The sequence below is a fragment of the Hermetia illucens genome, chromosome 6, assembly GCF_905115235.1.
Source record: "Hermetia illucens chromosome 6, iHerIll2.2.curated.20191125, whole genome shotgun sequence".
Lineage (NCBI taxonomy): Eukaryota > Metazoa > Arthropoda > Insecta > Diptera > Stratiomyidae > Hermetia > Hermetia illucens.
In genome coordinates this window covers 98670813-98693062 of record NC_051854.1, presented here as the reverse complement: position 1 = coordinate 98693062, position 22250 = coordinate 98670813, and the positions used below count along the sequence as shown (strand labels likewise).

At 46.2% G+C, this 22250-nt stretch overlaps 1 protein-coding gene across 2 annotated transcripts in view; it reads left to right on the top strand.

Annotated features, from left to right (window-relative positions):
* Nucleotides 1–13252, top strand: part of LOC119660338 — a 42913-nt gene extending 29661 nt beyond the window's left edge. For both annotated transcript variants that reach the window (XM_038068824.1, XM_038068823.1), the window contains exons 2-6: nt 696–973; nt 1032–1197; nt 1254–1544; nt 1599–1800; nt 13030–13252. In XM_038068824.1, coding sequence (XP_037924752.1) covers nt 696–973; nt 1032–1197; nt 1254–1544; nt 1599–1800; nt 13030–13229 — 1137 coding nt within the window. In that variant the 3' untranslated portion in view covers nt 13230–13252. The remainder of the gene's footprint in view (nt 1–695; nt 974–1031; nt 1198–1253; nt 1545–1598; nt 1801–13029) is intronic.
* Nucleotides 13253–22250: the final 8998 nt, after the last annotated feature.

Below are 22250 nucleotides of genomic sequence, written 5' to 3'. Positions count from 1 at the left end.
GGAGAAGTGGAATCCACGGAGTATTTTCTATGTGAATGCCCCGCCTATGGACGCATCAGATCTTCAGTGCCGATGTTCTGCAGTTGTGACAGGTAGCATCACAACCACTAATGGAAATCCTGCGATGCATTAACGAACCCAGGATATTCCGTTACATGGGGATATCGAGTACAATGGGCCACCACGGCCTAAATGCTCAGAAGAAGTCATAGGTATTGAATCCAATTGGCGACTTCAGTCTGAATGGTCAGGACCTGAGCCGATATACACGCAAGACGATGGAAAAACTTGTTCTCTCACCAAAGGACTGAAGATGAAACCAGGGTTAATGGCCTGATAGCTCGGTCTGTATAGTACTTTTTCGGCATACTAGTGAAAGGATTGCGAATTACAAAAAAATAAGGGTCCCGGTTATGTTGCTGGTATACCCGAGTCCTTGAAATCTGCTTTCTCAGCAAAAATGGCAGGCAGGTAGGTCTCCCACAATACATACCGCCCAATAATTGCAAAGAAGTATTTGATTCTGGAGAAGTGGAAAACCTAGTGGAAACTAGGTACTGCTACCCCCTAATGTGACACTTCTTAAGGAGAAAGGAAATTATTTGACATCTTTCTCTCTAAAGTCAACTTTATTTTTAATGTGATTTTTTTCCTAAAGGATTCAACTAATACAATATTTAAATTTCGTCCTGTAGATCAATGACTTCCATATATCTCCAGCTACCGCTCTTGGTGATCACTTTGCCAGCATCATGTTCCGAGCAAAGATTAAATTTTCAACACAAGAGCACTCGAACCGGGAACGCTCGATAATCATCAAAACTTTGCCAGTCGTTGATGGAGTGAAAAAGGATATGTTAGGCAAAAGCGAGGTAGACTTTTTTGGCACTGAAATGTTCATGTATTCCAACGTGCTGAGTGAATGCGGAAAAATTTTGAGGAAATCTGGCTATAATGACTTATTGGCTCCAAAGTGAGTATCCTTAAAACACGTATGAAAGTTTGCATTGATACTCAATTCTGACCCGTAGAATGATTTACCAATCATCGGAACCACAAAAGACTATAGTTTTTGAGGACCTAAAGGAGCTAGGATATTTTATGTTCCCAAAGATAATCCCAAATGAAAATGATACCAAATTAATTTTCTCCAAATTGGGACAATATCATGCGGCTGCATTCAAGCTGGCGGCAGAGGTAAATATTGTTTTGATTGGTATTTCAGACATACTAACAAAAGCTTCAACTTTCAGGGTACCAAAGGTCTCAATCGAAAAGGAGGACTTTTCAATTTAGGGAGCATGGAGATGTTAAATATGTTTCGGGATCAGTTATCATTTTTTAAGGAATTAGTGGAAACATTGCCCGGTTTTGAAGAAGCTTCAGAAAAACTGTCCAAAATCACTCTTGACAAAGTCTTTGAAAAATGCCGACAAGCTGTCAATGCACCTGGTTCTTATGAGGTCCTCAATCATGGAGACTACCACATCAAAAACATGATGTTTAAGGGGAAAAATGGAACAGATGTTTCAGAAATCGTGCTGGTAAGATCAGATTGGCCAATGACTGGTAACATATCATTATTAATAAATGTTTAGGTTGACTTCCAAATATGCCATTGGGGTTCGCCGGCCTATGATGTTGTTTATATGTCAGCTGTCATTCCACCTAACATGCGATCGGAAGCATACAAGCATTATTTCGATACATTCATCGATGTCCTGAAGAAATCTGATTACGACGGACCTTTACCTACATTCGAACAACTGCAAAAAGATTTGAAATCTTATAGATGTTTGGGTAAGTATGCTTTGAAAGTTTTTTTTAATGTTCACTGTGAGTCTATCCATCTGTCAATTTATCTATCTTGAAAGGTCTTGTTTTTTTTTATACGTTGAAGGTGGAAAGGTTCAAACCTACCGCTGGCTCCTGCTATACGGTTATGTGAGACTTTTACTCACTAAAACCACCTCCTTCATCTTCGCTTACTCCGCGGGACTGCCATTTCGGTATTACATCCCTGGGCAGGATCAGTTATGAACTGCGGCTCCTATCGTTATTTGTAACTTTCCTCCAAAGCTCCTCCCTCCTCAGCAAATTATGGATCGCCTTCATTAATTTTTCCACCGGCCTCCAAGATGTTTCAGAGGCTAGCATGTGGTCCACGGTCGGCGTCAATTTCCGCCTCCGCTCTATGTGCGACGAACCGCGGGCAGTTAAAAACAACATGCTCCGGATTCTCCGGAATCATCACGCATGTCGGACAATACGGGAACAATGCCCCCGAAGCGATAAAGGTATACACGGTACCCTCCGTGTCCGCTTAGGAATTGAGTTAGGTGATAAGCGTGCCTTCATTTGATCCATTTAGAGACATCTGGAATAATCCTGTGTGTCTAGCGTACTGTTGGTGAATCATCCCATCTTTTTTGCCAATCCAAAATAGATTCACTTCGTGCCAATTGCCGACGATAGGTACAGGACTCGCCGATTGCATATGATAGAGGCGTCGACCCTTGTTCGCCAAGATGTCGATGGGGATCATGCCTGCTATCACACAAGCTGCTTTGTCTGATGTTGTACGGTAAGCGCACCACGTTCGCAATGCACTCAATCGGTATGGGGCTGCGATTTTTCTTCTATTAGGTTGTTGCAAATTAAATGTCGGATTTTTCAATGAAGTGAAGTTAGTTATGATTTTAATGTTTAAAACTGCCGCAAGGTGACTCTGGTGGTATGGGATAATTGAGTATAAATAGTCGTTCGTTCGATCAAGGAGTCATTTCAGTTTCAATCGTCATTGAAGTTCCAAGTAAAACTCAAAGAAAAAAGCATGGAAGGGAGTCAAAAACGTCTACTTTTTCTATATGAATTTAAACTTGGTCACAACGCAGCGGAGGCAACCAGAAACATTTGCAGAGCATTTGGAGCTGACGCAGCAAATGAACGAATGACACAGCGGTGGTTCGAAAAATTCCGATCAGGCGACATGACCCTCCAAAGTGAACCTCGTGGACACCCAGGACCATCGATCGACAACGACGAGTTGCGTTTGATAGTGGAATCTGATCCCCGATCATCGATTCGTGACATTGCAGAGAAAATAGGCGTACACTATTCGACAGTATCTCGGCACTTACAACAGCTTGGAAAGGTGAAGAAGCTTGATAAGTGGGTTCCGCATGAACTCAACGAGCAAAACATGGCGCTGCGAATGGAAATATCCAGTTCTCTACTCAACCGCAACAGGAACAATCCCTTTTTGCGCAGAATAGTGACATGCGATGAAAAGTGGATATTGTACGACAACCGTCGCAGATCAGCGCAATGGCTAGATGCCGATCAGCCTCCACAACACATGCCAAAACCGAGCCTTCACCCGAAGAAGGTAATGGTAACTGTTTGGTGGTCTGCATCTGGAATTATTCATTATTCGTTTTTGGAGCGTGGTGAAACAATTAATGCAGAGAAATATTGTGCCCAACTTGATGAAATGCACGAGAAATTACGTGTTCAGCGGCCTAGATTGGTCAACAGAGATGGAGTGATACTGCTCCATGATAACGCCCGACCTCATGTTTCTAGAATGACGGTCCAAAAATTAAATGAATTACGATATGAGACTCTTCCTCATCCACCATATTCACCCGACCTCTCGCCAACCGACTACCACTTTGGCGGGGAAACAATTCAACAATGAAGTAGCTGTCAAAAGTGCCTTTGAAGAATTTCTTAGCTCTAGAAACCCAGACTTTTACGAAACTGGAATAAATGCCCTTGTATCTCGTTGGGAGAAGTGCATTGAAGCTGCTGGTTCTTATTTTGACTAATAAAATTAATTTTCATAAAAGTTATAGTTTTTTGAAATTTTACTCAAATATCCGACATTTCATTTGCAACAACCTAATATTTACTTCCAACTTCAAAGACGGTGCCCAGACTGGAGCTGCATAAAGCAAGATGGAGCTGACAACTCTCGAGAGCAGGAGCCGGCGGCTTTGCCTAGGACCACCTATATTTGGTAACATTCTTGTCAACAATGCAGCTACTCCGGAACCTTTAGTTGCTAAATTTTCAAGATGGGACTTGAATTTCAGTCTTCGGTCAACCATGACTCCTTGGTATTTAAATGTTGGCTGCGACTGTATGATGTGCACCAATCTTGATCTTTATCTACGTTTGCTTCCTTCGCTTGGTAATCAAGACTACCTCGGTTTTATGTTTCGCGAGGGTCAGACCAGCTTCCTCTAGTCAAGACCTGATTTCAAAAGTTGCATCGTTTGTGAGTACCTCGATCTCACCAATATCTTATGCCACGATAGTCATTCCGATATCGTCTGCGAAGCCAATGACTGTCACTCCTTTGGACAGTTGCATCTTTAAAATTCGGCCATACAATATTATGCGCAGGAAGGGACCGAGAACTGATCCTTGTGGAACTCCGCAGCGAACCAGCGTGGAACTGTTTCGACGGTCTTTATACGGAATGCCACCTAAACCTGGGACTTTATTTTCGGCAATCTCCTTCGCGGCTTCCAGGACTTGTTCAGTGGTAACCTCAGGAATTTCAATGGGATCTATTTGGACAGTGCGTAGGTTCGATTCACTTGAAAGGTCTGTCTGCCTGTCTGTCTGTCGCATACTTTTCTCAAAAAAGGTTGCATATATTGAAACACAATTTTGTGAAAACAGATAATGAATCTGCCCCAACATAATCTGTTGGCCCTAAACTACCATCCAAACCGATATCCGTTGAAATAAAGTTCATAGTAGTACATTACTATATTTTTTTGAATTTGTCTGAGAACTTTCTTAAATTAATCCGGACAAGAGGAGGAGGAAAGAGGGTGATTCCCCTCGAGCGTGGAGTTTTCTCATGGATTCGGAATAGAGACTTCAACAAAGTTCTTCTACTTCACGAAACGAAACTATACAAAATGGTATTGATCATGTCATCCGATGCAAATTTCTGGTGATAAATCACATTGCCAAAGGGTGCGACATAACGCCAAACCCATCCTGTACCGAGGAAAAGAGGATTTACATTGCAAAGTCATTCTGAATTTTAATCCTTGGACCATTTCACAACTAAAACCTAAAGGATTTTTTACAATGATGTTTGGATTACAGATTAGACTCGTGGGCAAGGACAAGGTGTATATGTACTATCCTGCTCCAACTCTCATTTTGACGGGGATTCAAAAATCTGTTTCGGCAGCCTACTCCCCAACGTCCATGATTGATGATTACTAGCAAAAGGCCAACGAAGCGTAGTTGGACATGGTACCCGCAAAGAAAAATGATATAAATATGGGCCGGAATGCAGGGCCCAGTGCAGTTGTGAAACTAGCATCTGTTAGCACTGCGCTGGTTCGTAAGATTTCTTAGTTTGTTAATGAAAATTATCCCCACAGTGACCAACAGGCAAATTTATCTCACCTAATTTTCGTCTGATTACCATCGAGCCGAGGGTCACCATACAACCGATTAGGTCTAGCCATTTCATCATTATTCAAGGATTATTGCCTCTGCAAGACGGGGGTCTTGACTGTTATCACAAATTTGCGCCGACAAGGAAGACCTTATAAGGTCTTGAAGCCGGATATGTTTACGGAGTTGTAGGGAACATTCATTGCTGAGATTTCCTCTTCGAACATTGTGGGATTGGCAGACGCTTCTAAAGCTTTTAAAGTTGGTAAATTTTCAACATTAGCCAAACAGGGAACTCACTAGTGACCACTAAGGTTCCAGTTAATTTCTTACTTTTGTCGTGCCCCTATAGCGTCCTTCAGTGTTCCATGTCAAGTCAGCTCTTTCCACCACTGGGCTTTTGCTCTTGCTCCGGGATGCCGTGTTGAAATTAAAATGACCCTCGCCATCCCGTTATACTTCGACGAAGGCTTCCAAGGACCTGGACGTCCGCACACACGTCTTGGTTCGCATGGATGCTTTCCGAGAAAACTTGCAACCATCATATGAAGGCCCATATGAAGTATTAAACAGAAGGGATCACTTCTTTAAGCTTGACTTTGACGGCAGGCCCAAGAACGTCTCCGTGCCCAGGCTAAAGCCTTTTGTCTTCGGGGCTGATGTCTCGGGAAAGAAAGGTGCACGACGCGAGAGATTCCATCTCTTATTGATATTAGGAATCACACTTTTAAGTTGGCTAGCATGTGCGAAGAGGTGGGGAAGAGGCAAAGCCTCTGAACACTCAGACTTTAGTGGTCCATTGTACTCGATTCCCCCGTCTAACGGAATATGTATCGCAGTGAATGTGATGCTATCCACTGCAGAAGGACCACATCAGCACCACTATGCTTTTTTAGATCTGACAGGCAAAGTTTGGTCTGTCTAGCAGCATTAAGGCTGCAACACCTGTCATTAAAGGGAAGCTTGTTCCCAGTTTTTGATAGCAGCATCAGCCAATGCTACTGACACCCCTATTGTTGGTTCCGGTCCGAGCCTGGGGAAAATTGAAGCCTCTTTTGCTAAGGCATCCGAGATTTCATTTCCCTCTACACCACAGTGATCAGGTATTGTCCGAAAGGAAAAGCCCACTTCTCTTTTTTATTCGAGAGGTAGACTCCTGCTTCAGAACCATTTTCTGTCTTTGAGCCATCGGTGTAGAAGACGTCAGTATATGCTGACACGCATTCTTTTGGTTCGTCTCAGCTTTCTCTCCACAGCATGGGTAGGTAGGTAGGTATCAGTGGCCGCTCCGAGGAGCCCAATTAGCGCTTTGGTGCGCCGTTTTGATGCCACAAACTCCTAAGACCGTGACTGTTGTTATAGGAACAGGGAAGCGGAGTCCAGCTGGCTCGGATCTTCAAAGCCAGCCCGTAGCATTCACGAAGGAAAGCAGCTCTCCGACCCTGTAACTAGAAATCTCACTGAGGTCCCCAAAGAATGGTTTACCCAGTGTCCGCAGCCTGACTCAAGCCAGAGCCGGGCAATCGCAGAGAAAGTGCATGAGGGTTTCCCTTCCTTCTCCACAGCTTCGGCAATGCGAGTTGTAGGGTAAGCCGAGCATAGCGGCATGGTCCCCTATGGGCCAGTGCCCCGTGCAGACCGCCGTAATCTTGAATGCATTTGCACGCGTCTGGCACAGGAGCTCTCGTGATCGGGCTATGTTATAAGCGGGCCAAATTCTCCTTGATTTGGCACAGCTTGTAAGCCTTCGCCATCTCAGGCCCGCGGCTGCTAGGTAGTGCGAGTAGACTCGGCCCCCGACAGCCGCCAGCGGAACACCGACTGTGTTCCCCGAGGGACTGCCAAGAGCAGAGCCTTGCCTGGCCAATCCGTCAGCCCGCTCATTCCCTTCTATGTTCCTATGCTAGGGAACCCAGAGGAGAGTGATCTTGAGCGTGCCGCCCAGATGGTTGAGCGTGTCTCTGCACTGCCCCACCAACCGGGAAGATATCGTCGTTGAGTACAAGGCCTTGATGGCCGCTTGGCTGTCGGTCAGAATGGCTATGTTACGCTTGGGGCTCGAATCACGCTCCAACCATCGACAGACTTCCAATATCGCCAGTACTTCCGCCTGGACCACACTGGTGAAACCTGGGAGACCATACGACTTGGATACACCGTGTGTATTCGAGAAAACCCCCGCGCCGACTCCATAGGCCATCTTTGATCCGTCCGTAAAGAATACCGTGTCATAGTCTTGCAACACGCCGCCGGTCTTCCACTTTGCCCTGGTTGGAAGGTCCACAGCAAAGTTTCTCGTGAAGTTCAGCTTGCGTGTGACATAGTCCGTGGGGGATGCCCAGATTTCTCGAGGTATTTCATCTAGAATGTTGCTGTGGCCGTAGGACTTCGCTGCCCAGCATTCGGACTCACGTAGTCTGACGGCACTGCACGCTGCAACATATTTGATGTGGAGGTCAAGGGGGAGGAGATGCAGGAGTACATTGAGAGCATCTGCCGGGCAAGACTGCAGAGCTCCCGTAGCACCTGCACATGCGGTTCTTTGAATCCTATTAAGCTTCGTTCTATTGTATTTCTCCTTCAAAGCCTGTCAGGATTGGACGCACTACAGCGGTGTACATCCAGAGAACCATCCTCGGCCGGAGACCCCATTTCTTGGCAAAGGTTCTCTTACAGGCATAGAAGGCTATACAGGCCTTCTTAACCCTCAGTTCTATGTTCAACCTCCAATTTAGCTTAGGATCCAGGATTACACCCAGATACTTCACATTAGAGGAAAGAACCAATCTTTGTTCATTAAGCCGTGGTAGATGGAATTCAGGTATCCTTGTCTTGGTGGTGAATAGCATCAGTTGCGTTTTGGTTGGGTTTATGCTGAGTCCGCATCTTGCGGCCCACAGGAACACCTTTCGCAACGCTCCTTCCATGATGTCGCTCATAAAGGACAGAAACATCCCAGATACTAGTATCACCAAGTCGTCGGCATACGCCACCACCTTCACCCCGCTGCTGTCTAATGTACGTAAAATTTTGTCCATTACTATTAACCAGAGCACCGGTGAGATAGCACCACCCTGGGGCGTGCCTCTGTTCACAGCTGGTCAAGTGGTTGCCTCCCAGATCGGACTGGATTATCCTGGTACTCAGCATGGATATAATCCAATGCGTGAGATACACCTCCAATCCAATACCGGTCAAGGCTTCCTTGATGGCGTTGGTACTGACGTTGTTGAAGGCTCCTTCTATATCCAAGAAGCCAGCAAGGCTTGTACTGCAGCGACCGCTCAACCGTGCCAATTACCTTGTGGAGGGCGGTTTCTGTAGATTTTCCTTTGAGGTAGGGATGCTGGGACTTAGAGAAAGGCGTTCTCTCCATAATCGTCCTTAAGTGAATGTCCAGGACGCGTTCTAGGGTCTTCAGCATGAAAGAGGTCAGACTGATTGGTCGAAAGTCCTTCGCGGACTCATGACCGCGCCTGGCCGCTTTCGGTATGAAAACCACCCGTGCGCGCCTCCAGGACTGCGGTACGTATCCTAAAGTGATGCAGCTCCGGTAAATCTCAACAAGCCACGGCACAACCCTTTCCTGCTGCTTCTGTAGCATGACTGGCATTATGCCATCTGGGCCCGGAGATTTGTATGCGGAGAAGCTGTTTATAGTCCAGCCGATCCTATCCTCGGTAATTACCGATTTGATAGTCTCGCACAGCTGGGGGTGCCGCAAACCCTCCAAGCGAGGTTCTGACTCACAGTCCTCCTCGCTGGAGGGAAAGTGCGTTTGCACCAGCAGCTCCAAGGTTTCACTAGAAGATTCCGTTCAGGAGCCTTCCGACTTTTTAAGGAAGGATGGACTCTTATGTTCCTTGGACAGAATCTTATTGAGCCTCGCGGATTCACTAGTGCTTTCAATGTTCTGACAATAGTCCAGCCAAGACCGCCTCTTGGCGGTCCTGATGGCCGACTTGTACTTCTTTAGGCAGTCCTTGTATGGCTGCCAGTATTTTTGCCTGTAGCAGATGTTGAAGATTTCTCTGGTCAACTTCCTGAGACTAGAGAGATCTTCGTTCCACCACGGTGGCAGGGTCTTTTTGCTGTACTTAGCAGGACACGAGACTTTGAAGGCGGTATCAAAAGCCTTCTCCGGAGCCCCGACCTTTGACTCCAGTTCGTCTGTCGTGCCAATCCTACCAATTTGCGCACCAGAGAGTTTGTTCTTAATTACCTGACCAAACTTTCTCCAGTCGATCCTCCTGGGGTCTCTAAAGGGCTTGGAGACCTCTGCGGCGAGATCTAGACTGAAGAGTATCCAACTGTGGTCAGAGAAGGATCTCTGGTCAGACACTCTCCAGTCCTCCACCCTAAGAATCCCGTTGTCGGTTATTAGGGTGATATCAAGGACCTCCTCCCAACCGTCACAGTTCTCCGAGCAGGGGAAATGAAAGGTTGGTGTACTGCCCCTGTTACACACCGATAGATTTGAAGTAATAATAAAATCAAAGAATGACTCACCTCTTTCGTTGATTTCGGAGCTGCCCCAAAGCGTATGCCTTGCATTTGCGTCGCAACCTATCAGCAGGTTGGCTTTCTTTGGTGTTATGGTGTTCGTCAGATGTTCTAGTTCTTGTGGCGGAGCTGATCGGTCGTGAGCCATGTACGCCGAGGAAATATACACGTTCTCTGCCCCCACCTGCTCCAGCTTGACCACAACTAGGTCACTGGAACTCAGGTCCGGGCACAAAAAAGCGTGCAGACTCTTCCTCGCAAGAATACATGCTCTAGGTTTAGCCTGATCAGCGTCTCCTGTGCTGTGGAATAGATTAAAATATTTGCTTTGGAGCCCTTTGATGGTTCGGTCGCTTCCGACCCAGGGCTCCTATATTAATGCGATGTCGATGTCTTCCTCTAAGAGGAAGACGAGAAGATTAGCCGAGGCACACTTCGAGTGCTGCAGATTTATCTGCGTTACCCTCAGCATGATCTGCTTGCGTGGGGGAGTTCGTCAGCCCCCCTCCACAGCATACTCATTATAAGACACCCAGCGGCAGTATGGCCCAAGCGGCATGATGCGAAATGCAGGAAATATGTGGTATACTTTTAGGTTGCTCAGGCCTAAAGAGAAGAGTAGATAATTTTTCCTGGTCCCGGAATACAAGAACAAAATAACTAAAGAATAATAAACAAGACCGTAGAATTTTTACTCCGGGCCTGGTTTTTACCTCTACCTCCCTGTGAACTTTATACCAAAACATAAAAAAATCTGTCTCTTCGGAACCTTGACGATAACGAAAAGGCTTTTGATAAACCTGAGGATCAACGGTTACTGGTTATAAAACAAATAGCTGTGGCCGAAACAATGCTTCCTGGATATACAAATTATCCAACCCCCTAGATGCTCTGCTCATTAATGCAAATAAGAAGAGTATGATGACCAGGCTTAGAGCCTTGAGTTTTGCTGGTGTTTGTCTTCAGTAAGACTCTGCTTGCCTCCTTGGCAAGTCATTTGGCCAAAGTCCATGACTCACCTCCATAAGAGAGCAAACAAATGTCATCTGCATAGTCGAGGTGGTTGAGAAAAGATGGTATAGTTCATTGAACCCCTCCACGTCCTTCAGCCCAGCCAGCTTGAAAGACGTCACTGATGTCAAAAAGAAAAGGTAATGGTGACAAGATGTTGCCCTGATGCCCTCCACTTTTGACACCGAATTCAGGCAAGATTTTGCAACTTTTCCAGAAATACTCCCGGCTCACGTTCTGGAAAGAGTATTAATGTGATTGGTGCAAGAGGACCTTGAATGCGTTCCCGAATACTTTTACTTTTTTTGCATGGGCTCTCGAATGTAAAGTTGCAAAAGGAAAGATTTTGGTGTTGCGAGCCGAATCTTTAAACGTGCGGGAAATTTCGGCTAGGGTAGGCTATAGCCAGTCTTCAGTAGCAACTTTTTTAAAAAAATTTGCTCAGACTGGGTCCACTGAGCGAAAAGTAGGATCAGGAGCCCACAGAAAGCCTTCTGCAAGTGAAGATTGGCTCTTAAAGAGGATTAGTCTTAGAGACCGCTTCAAGACAACTGAGGACGTGAGAAGGCATTTTGTTGGGCTTGGAGGAATACCAGTTTTTACAAGGACTGTACGACGAAGGCTCCATCAGGCTGGGATATTTGCACACCAGTCCGCTAAGAAAAAGCGCTTGATCGCTCAAATGAAACGAAACGCCTTGAGGGGGCTAGGGAGCATAAAAGCTGGGCTGTTGATGATTGGAAGAATATGATCTTCTCAGATGAAATGAAGTTCAACAGTTCTGGCACTGATGGAATAGAGTATGTACGCAGAAACACCAGAGAGCGTTATAGCGACAAACGTATCCTACGAACATCAAAGCATCCAGTGAGCAGAATGATTTCGGGATGCTTGTCGTATCACCAAATTGGACGATTGGCTATGCTTGAAGGGACGATCAAGGCTGTTGATTATAAAAACATCCTGGAAAAAAATTTGGTACTTGTCCTAAAAGAACATTTTTCACATGTGGATCAAATGATTTTTCAAGATGATTCTGCTCCTTGTCATCCATCCTCAACAATAGGCCTGGCAACAGTCTGGATCGTAACCCAATAGAAAACCTTTGGTGCATAATGAAAGTTCAGATAGCGAAAAAGGGGCCGTGTAATTTTGAAGAGTTTGACAGAATAATCCAAAAGGTTTGGTACGAAGGCATTCCAGCAGGGGTCTTGAAAAATTTAATCAGTTCAACGCCACGTCGAGTTATGGCGGTTATTGAAGCGAGAGGCGGTTCAAAAAAATATTGAAAAATACGTTTAATATGTACCAACATTATCACTTAAAAGATCAAACGTCAAAACCTCTAAAGGAATTTAATACAAGTAAAATATGACAATGTATTGCAAAGTATCTTTTAATAAACCTGTGGAAATCTTACATAATTTTACCTAATTTTGTTGTTTGTAGATAGTCTGCAAATGTGCAGTAAAAAATTTTAAGCGGAATAATTCGCGTTTCCGATCCTTGCCTTGCTTCTTAAATGTAGCTGAAAATGTGACAGTCCGTCGTGGACAGGTGATGTCAAACAGAAAACGGACTAGTTTTATGGAAGAAGTGTAAATTTTGTTTCCAAGATAATATCCGATGAAGAAGAACTTCTACTTTTTTCGGTATCCATTTTTCCTGTTAATCGCAAACTCTGCAATTTTTCACAACTTGTCCGCAAACAAGACTGGTCCGCCGCGGTAAATTGCTTGCTGTTGGACTAGGATGATGCAGTATAGTACGTCAAAGTTCTCTGTTCTATGCAAATTTACTACAATCTAAAATTGAACGTCAGTATCACACTAAAGTGGAAAGTCTGACATGCCAAATACATAAGCATTACGAGGTAAGTACAAACTACCTCACAAAAAATGAACACAAAACCTTTATACCCAAAGCGTCCAGCTTCCGATATTTCGACTTGTTTGATCTTATTCAGCATATGATACATGAAACACGTTTATGTAACTCAATTTAGAAATTCTGATTTACTCTCTTATATTCGATTTCAGTGTTTAATCAATTCATTTTCCCTCCGTTCTCTTTTTTTACTTCCAGAATTATTTTTCTTGGCAACATTCACATCGTTCCTGTGTGCAGATAAAGCCCAAATAAAAGACGACTTGGATACTCTTTTTACGAATTCAAACCTGTTCAAAGCATTTTACCATCAACCGACCTACATTTCTTATGTCAAAAAGTTATTACCAGCCTTGTTACAAGATGGCGTCCTAGACGATGTTATAAATTCTGATTAAAAGTTTTTATTGTCATAATTTAACACTGCTGTTTTCCTAGGTAGGGAATTAATTAATTATTTATATTAAATTATAAGCAAAGCTTCAACGAGTAAACTATGAAACTTGCAGAAGTTTGTTGACGATTTTGTAGAAGAAAAGGATCCACCAAAGACTGGTCCTAGCCCGGTTGTTACCTAATTGTAAAGACAAAATATATGGTGACAACGTCAGCACCGAAGACGAACCAACCAACAACATCAAACTGCACTGGTCAAACAGGAAGAATAAGGATAGGAGAATACAACTTTGAGAACGTTGATAATTTCTCCTATCAAGGGTCGAAAATCACAACAGATAACAGCTACGATGATGAAATCCCCACACGATTGTTGTCAGCCAACAGACCCTATTTCAGCTTACAAAACCAGTTCCGCTCGAAACGTCTCACCATAGGGTCAAAGTTCTTACTGTACAAGACAATGATCTTGCCAGTCTTCATGTATTCCTCGGGCAAGAAGAATTGTGAATCTTTGGCCGCGTTCGAGAGAAGAATCCTCCGAAGAATTTTTGGCCCCCTACATGAGGATGGACGATTCCGTAGCCTATATAACGGCGAAATCTATGAGCGATACCATAACCGTCCGGTTGTGGATAAAATCCGGCTCAATAGCTTACGGTGGGCGGATCCAGCCCGGAGAGTCTATAAAGGCAATATCTATGGTAGAAAAAGAAGACGAGCCAGACCTTGCCTGAGATGGAACGATGGCGTAGGCCAGGACGCCAGACAGCTTTTAGGGATATCGAATTGGTGGACCTCGGCGCAAAACCGGGATGTTTGGAGTTCCTTAGTAAGGCAGGCCTAGACCGAATACCAGTTTCCAGTTTCTCAGCAAGACAATGATTCTGAACAAACTGCCAAATAAAAAAAAACGTGGTTTAAAAACAATAATATTTCTTTAGTGGCCCGCACAGCCTCCACAACTTACCTCAAAAAGCCCTTTCTCAGGATCTTAAAGAAGATGGTTACTGAGAAAAAAAAGAAGTAACGAATAACTACGGGCAAAAGTGAGTCCTCCATGGCAGGACATTTACCCAAATGTGCACAAGGATCTTGTTGATATACCATGTAGTATTAAGACTGTGCTGGACGAATAGGTCCACCTAGCACCAGTTCCAACTCTTTCAACATACGCTGAATAAAATGATACGGATGGAACTGGTCCTACACCCAAAGCGCAGCGTCCGACCTCTATAATATTCCAAAGTGCCGTGCATCAAAACATTATATCTGAGGGTTTGGCTGTCACTAAGCTTACAGCTTCTGTTACTTTAAGCAGTGCCTCTTCAACAGTCGTTCCTTCTGGGACATTGGATCATCGAGCTCCTGATGAAAGGTAATCTATTGACTTAGTTGATTTTTTTTTTTTTTTTTTTTTTTTTGTGCGTACAGGAGGTGGAAAATCTTAGAAAGACACGTCCGCCGCCCGAACGGCGGAACAACAGCGGATTCACACCCACTAAAAACCACCCCCGGTCTCTCCAGCCTATATGCAGCTTTCCTCCTTCTTTGTTCCTTCAGCAACTCCTCCTGCATTTGGATGATTGCGGAGCTAACCGCAAGCCACTTCTCCTCGGACTCCAGCATCTCAGTAACCAAGCTCTCCGGGGTCCCGCTCCTGCCCAGCACCAGGTTTAAGCTCCTTCTCTCCATCGCAAATCGTGGGCAGTGAAACATCACATGCTCTGGATCCTCCGGTATGCCATCGCATCTGGGACAGTTCGGAAAATCATCCAACCCAAAGCGGTACAGATACTGCCTGTAGCAACCACCGTGTCCCGTGAGGAACTGGGTAATGTGGTAGTTGGTATCCCCATGTTTTCGCTCAAGCCACACCCTAATGTTGGGAATGAGCCTGTGCGTCCACCGACCTTTCGCAGACTCGTCCCATCTGCGTTGCCAGAGATCAAGCGACTCTGACCTTGCCGCATTTCTACGCTGTGCATGCCCCTCCATATGTCTTGCATTGTACAGGACACTCATTTCTTTGGCCAGAATGTCAACCGGGATCATGCCTGCCACCACCAATACTGCCTCATCTGATGTGGTTCTAAAAGCACTGCAAACCCTCAAAACCATCCGCCGGTAAACCGAGTTCACCTGCTTCCGTCTCTGAGAGTTTGCAAGCGTCTCTGCCCACACAGGCGACGAGTAGAGCAGGATGGAGCGCACCACTCCGGCTAGCACCAACCTCCGGCAATGTTTCGGTCCACCAATATTTGGCAACATTTTTGCAAGTGCCATGGTGGCACTGGCTGCCTTTTGGCGTGCATACTCTAGGTGCTCCCTAAAACTCAATTTGGTATCAATTATTACCCCCAGGTATTTGATAGCCGGCTTTGATACGACCGTATGTCCACCCACCTCCACTTTTACAGTATTATTTTTCCTGCGTTTCGTTATCAAGATCGCTTTCGTTTTCGCGTCCGCCAAGGTCAGCCCGGCTTTTTCTAGCCAGGACTTTACCGCTCTCACTGTTTCCGTTGCGTAAACCTCCACATCTTCTGGGTGTTTTGCTGCAACAACCACAGCTAGGTCATCAGCAAAGGCGACAATCGTAGTCCCCTCTGGGACGGGAAGAGCAAGCACCCCATTATACATGATATTCCACAACAGGGGACCAAGTACCGATCCCTGTGGTACCCCGGCTGTGACAATGTACTCTTTGGGACCCTCATCCGTCCCGTACCAGAGAGTCCTCTCTGAGAGGTAGTTTTCCACCAAATTCGCTAAGTATCCGGGGACACCTATGTCAGCCAACGCGCGTTTAATTCTATTCCAGTTGGCCGAGTTGAATGCGTTTTTGACATCCAACGCCACCACGGCACAGCAGCCGCCAGAAATCAGTGCACCTTTTGCCAGGTTTACCACCATGCCAATTGCGTCCACCGTAGAGTGGGCGCGTCGGAAACCAAACTGGCGTTCCGACAAACCATTGCTGGCTTCGACGATGGGCAGGAGTCTGTTGTAGATGACTCTCTCCATCATCTTCCCCATTGTATCCAACAGGCAGATAGGACGATACGACGCTGGGTTTCCAGGTTGCTTGCCAGGCTTCGGAAGCAACACCAACTTTTGCTTTTTCCACTGGGCAGGGAATATTCCTTCTTTTAGGCACGCCTCGAAGGTGTTGGCGAAAAGGTCGGGCCTAGTCTTCACTGCCAGTTTCAAAGCTCGGTTGGGGATGCCATCCAAACCAGGGGCCTTGTTATCACCGAACCTACCACATATTTCCCGCAGCTCCTCCACAGTTACAGGCGGTATTATGCCGTCATTTGGCTGGACAAAAACTTGCCTTCCCCTATTTTCGTGGTGAGGGAACAGAGTGGTAACAATCTGTTTCAGGAGGCGCGGACAGGTCACCTGGGGTGATTTCCGCAGCCTTTTCATCACCACTCTGTAAGCCTCGCCCCAAGGGTTTATGTCGGCATGGTCGCACAGCTGTTTGAAGCAGTTCTTTTTGCTCCTCCGAATGGCTTCCTTTAGGCGGCCACGCAATTGCTTGTGTGCCTCCTCTCGACCGTCGCCACCGGGTTTTCCCCTGAGCCTCTGGAAAAGCCTCCTTGCCCGAAAACATGCGGCTCGCAAACTTGCAATTTCATTGTTCCACCAGTAGTTGGGTTGCCTACTGGGGAGCAATCGCCTTCTGGGCATAGTAGCATCGCATGCTTCCGTCACCCATCGAGTGATCTGGGTGGCTTTCTCTCCAGCCGTGCCATGCATCTCCTGCATTGCTTTGACCTATCATTTGGGTTAGTGCATGACTTCGCAATGTGACCAAAGCCAAGGCATCTAAAGCACCGTTTTAACGCCACCTGTTCCCTAAGGCGACACATTACCCAGCCTATTCTCACTCTCCCTGCTGCTAACAGTTTGAGTGCGTTCTCCACTGGTAGGCTGATGATGGCGGTTTGTGTTCCCCCATAGGCTTTCCTTAGCGTTTTCACCGCTGACTCTTGTAGTCCAGCAAGATCGAACTGTTTCTCCAACGCTTCGCGAACCTCCTCCTTCGTCGTGATTTCATCTATATCTTTGCAGATTATAGTGATCTCCGGCCTGCTAGCTCTTATGTCGGCTTCCTGTCCTAAAGTCTTCCCGATTTGGCTCAAGAATTTGTCCGCGGTTACATCCTTGGATTTCTTAAGTTCCAACATAAGATCTCCCTTCTGGGACCGTCTAATGCGGCTGACGTTGTCTCCCAAATTGGTGAGTTCGGGGTCTGCCTTCACTTTCGTGAGAATGTCGGCGTATGACCCTTCGCCCCGTTTGGAAATGAAAATCACCTCCGGTCTAATCTTCGTCCGATAACTTTTTTTCCGCGGTTCTACCTTCCTCCAAGCTTCCGCATCCGCCTTTGAAGGTTCGATCCCTTTTCTCGAGGTAGCCACTACAGTATTTTCCCTGGTAGCTTCAGACGTACTTTTCATGAACTCCGCCTTTTTGGGAGTTGAGTCCTTTTTTCTTTTCGGGGTTTGCTGGCCTGTTGAGTCATTCAGCTTCTCGCGCAGCCTCTTCCCCGGTTTCTCCCCTTTTGTGTTTTGAACCGGCGTTACTTGAGTTGCCTGGTTCACTTTTCCAATCGGCGACTTCCCTACTCGTTCATCCTGGGCCTTGCCGTACGTCAAACGGATGCCTCTTATCATGGCCCTTATATTTTGGTGGATGTTCCTGCGCTCCTTTATAAACTCACACAGCTCCATGATCTTTCTACCGAGGGCAGTAAAGGCAGCTCCAGACTAATCATTGCCCAAAACATCGCTCGGGTGAATCGGCGTCAGCGATTCTTGCTCATCGAAGACTCCCGCTATACGCTTCCCACTGGGGGTAGCGATCGTGGGGGCTTGTGCCCGTGTGGGAGGGGATCTGCGAAAAATCGAGCTCCTTCTGAACGGATCCATCACTGGAGCCAGTTCAAGTTCCTCCCGTACGCTTGTAACATTAGATGCCACAGTAGCCAAGGTTCCCACTACTGAGGCACTGCGGTCGTTGGATATCGACGGCCGGGAGCCCGCTTGCTCACTCCCAAAAACCGCCGGCACTGGGTTTCCGAAGCCCTGCACCGTAACTTCATTCTTTTTCTGCTCCTCCATGTTTGGTTTTATTTCTGGGTATCCTTCCCATAGCCAATTTTTATCCACGGGTGGGCGTTTACTTCTCACCTACCCGGCGTGCGCATAAACATGCCCATACACGCACATCTCCAGATGCGTGCATGTGCATGGCCATGACACATTCGCCGAGCATTCCCTTATCCGCACGAAGGGACGCGCCTGATGGGAGATTTGGCAACTCCACACAGGCTATTGACATAGCTACTAATATTCCATACAGGATCTGCCAGTGATATTAAAGAGTAATGCCTCAAAAGTCACTCACCTACGTCACGTTTCAACTTGCTCTACGCCACAGGTTCAGCAGTCTTCAAACGAAAAGTACGCAACAGATTATCTTACTCTTACGTCCATGCGTGATTCACCTTTGCACATATCTCCCAAATAATTGTTTGTCTCGAGGTTTGCCTTCGACACTTCCACGGATGACATTCTAAACTATGTCAAAGATAGACTAGGATACTGGCCGACACCGTTTGTTTTTACTAAGTTAACGAGGGACAGCAGTCCTGCCCGAATCAGAGCCTCATACAAAATTTCCTACTCATATCATTTGAAGGGATTGAACCATCTATCTTTTTTGCCTCACCGCGTTTTCATCAAGGACTTCCAACGACAAACTCATCCTATAAATTTCCTTAAGGATCGCCCCAATCATCGTTGCTGTTAATGCCTTTTTCTTTGTCCTACCAAAATGTGGAGGGCTTCAGAACCAAGCTCCCGGATTTTTTTGTATATCAGGAACTTGGCCCAATTCTAGTGTACACATTTAAAAGTTCCTTAATGGTTACTCTGTCCGTCGTTGCGATCGTGGTTTACAACTGTCAGGTAATGTCACTATGGAGGTATGTAAGTCTCTTCGTGAGAAACACAAAGCTCCTTTATGGTTCCAACGTTCCGTTAATGCTGAAGATAGGGTAAAGTTTATAACCCTACATTCGGATGCACAAATTCTGATCAAAAATGTACATTTCCAGTATTTAAATACCATGGAAGGCTCAGTCGAGCGATGGAAATTCAAACTCTTCTGGTCACACGTCCGCAATTTACGCTCTTCGGCCACTTCCCTCCCTGTAAATATAAAATCGGATGATCATACTTCCTATTCCCCTAAAGCAACTTGTCAACTTCTTCGGGATCACTTCTACTCGGTCTTTACTCCTAACCATTGATCTTACCCCTCTTCGAACACATCTGATCCCTCTTCGGCTAGTATATCCTCCATTCCTCTTCTGAATCCCTCAATTGTCGAATTCCTCCTTGGACACGTCAACATTAGTAGCGGTTACGACCCCGATGGTATTCTGAATCTCTTCCTAAAAAAATGTAAGCAGAACATCTCCTTTCTCCTATTATCCTTTATAATAAAAACTTATTTTACGTATATTCCCGGATATGTGGAAGGAAGCTCGTATTATCCCCTTACAGAAAAGTAGGCGGCCATACCCAGGCCGAAATCTACCAATCTGTATCCATCATTTCCTCGTTCTTCAAAATTTTTGAAAGATACCTTAAAAGACTGCACGGGAGAACCATGATGCATGTTGTGCAAAGGCAATAAATGAGGGGCTAAATGAGGTTGATACATATAAACCTCAACCATTGTAAGGCAGCTCAAAACGTACTCTCGCAAACTTTTCAAGAGTCGAATGTGGGCGTGGCGGTAATATGGGAACCTTACCGAAATTACGTTAGCGCTACGTGGATGAAAGACTCATCTGGAAAAGCGGCGATATGAGCATGTGGACGGCAAGTCATTCAAGAAACAATGGCATTCCCAGGAGTCAACGGCGTCCATATCTACAGCTGTTACGCCTCTCCCTGATGTTGAACGCTAGAGACCATAGCCCCAAAATGATTGCCGACGATTTCAACGCGTGGGCCTTAGACTGAGGAAGTCGAATAACGAACAGCATGGGCCAAATCCTACTTGAAACCTTCGCTGAACTGGACATCGTACTAGCCAAAGTTCGATGCGTGCCCACCTTCCGAGGCAGAGGGCGAGGCTCTATCGTCGATCTGCCTTACCTCTGTAAGTCGTTGGCGAGACGGATGGTTTGGCGGATAACTGAACACTACACCCACAGTGACCACCAGGCTATCTTTCCCGACATCAGAGGCTATCTTTCCCAATGATGAAGCGACAGTCGAGTGAGCAACAGAAGTGGAAAAATCAGGGTAGCTGAGTGTTCATTTAGAGGAAGAGACATTCCTGGCAGCCTTAGAAGGAGGTTGCGACCCGAAGGGAACGGCGTTAGCCAGTTATTGACATTGGGTAACTGAGGCATGTGACTCTACAATGCCGCAGCGGAAGTTTCGTCACATTAGAAACCCAAAGTACTAGTGGAACCAAAAATCGCGTTGTTGAGGGCATCGGAACATCGGCAGTCGGAGAAAGAATACCGCGATCTTCGAAATAGTCTTGAGAAGGCTATACGAGAAAGTAACCGGAATTGCTACAAGCAGTTGTGCCTTGGGGCAAATACGAGCCCGTGGGCTGCTGCTTACGAAGTTAAATAATAAAGTAACAAGATTCGTGGATAAAAATCACCCCAAGTGACGTGGCCGCGACGCTTGATCAAAATAATCGCAATTCCTTTCCCACAACAAGAAGAAAGTAGACCTCAACCAACGATCCAACAGGACGTCTTCACAATCCCAGGGGTTACCGAGCAGAAACTACCGGAAATCTGTGGATGAATCGGAACAATAATAAGGCTCCGGTATTGGACGGGATTCCGAACAAAGCCCTGAAGTTGGCAGCTAAAATTAAACCCGCATGGCTCATAAGCACATTTGATTCAGGAGTGTTTCCCCCGGAGTGGAAAAGGCGGAGATCGCTGCTACCGAAGCCCCAAAAGCCACCTGGCGCATCCTTCTCATTTAGCCCTATGTGTTTTTTAGGCACTATGCGGAAGATGCTGGAGAGGGTAGTATACAACAGGCTGCTTCGTTTCGTCGCGCGTCTGTCGGAGGGGCAGTATGGGTTTCGCAGAGCGCGGTCCACGGTCGACGCCATTGCAACGGTCATGGACCTGGCCCGGGAGGCATCGGCCGCTGGTAAGTGCTGCGCGGTGGGGACGCTGGGTGTCAGGAAGTCCTCTAACTCAACCGATTGGAGGTGGATTTAGGATACCCTGGATAAAATGGGTGTCTCTGGTTACTTAGCTCGGATAATCGAGAGTTACCTTCCGGAGAAATTTGTTTGTTACAAGACGGACAACTGGCCGAAGGAATATGTTGTCGCAGCAGGTATTCCCCAAGGATCCGTATTGGGGCTCCGGTTGTGGAACATAATGTACGACGGAGTGCTCGGTTTTCACGTGCCAAAGGAGACAACATTGATTAGTTTTGCAGACGACCTGACAGTGATAGTAGTTGCGCCACATAACAAGAACGTAGAACTGCATGCAAGCGAAACCATTCATGCCATCAAAGGATGGCACCGAATGGTGAAATTGAACCTGGCGGAAGATAATATGGAGGCGGTTCTTATTACCAATCGCAGGAAAAACAACACTGTCATAATGTGGGTTGCTATTCACGAAGTCGTTTCAAAATCGGTCATTAGATACCTGGGGGTAATGATCGATGCCAACCTGTGCTTCAAGGGACACTTGGAATATGAGTGCGAAAAGACCACAAAGGCTAGTTCATCTCTGGCAAGGATGATGCATAATATTACAAACTACTCGCCGGCTGCTTGTTGCAGGGGTGGTGAAATCCATCCTGCAATACGTGGCTCCTGTATGGGCGTGCGCCCTGGATACTACAGTGAACCAGAGAAGGGTAAGTTCGGCATACCAGCCAGTCGGGTTGAGGGTATACAGTGCATATAGGAGGGTATCTGGTGAGGCTTGTCATCGCGGG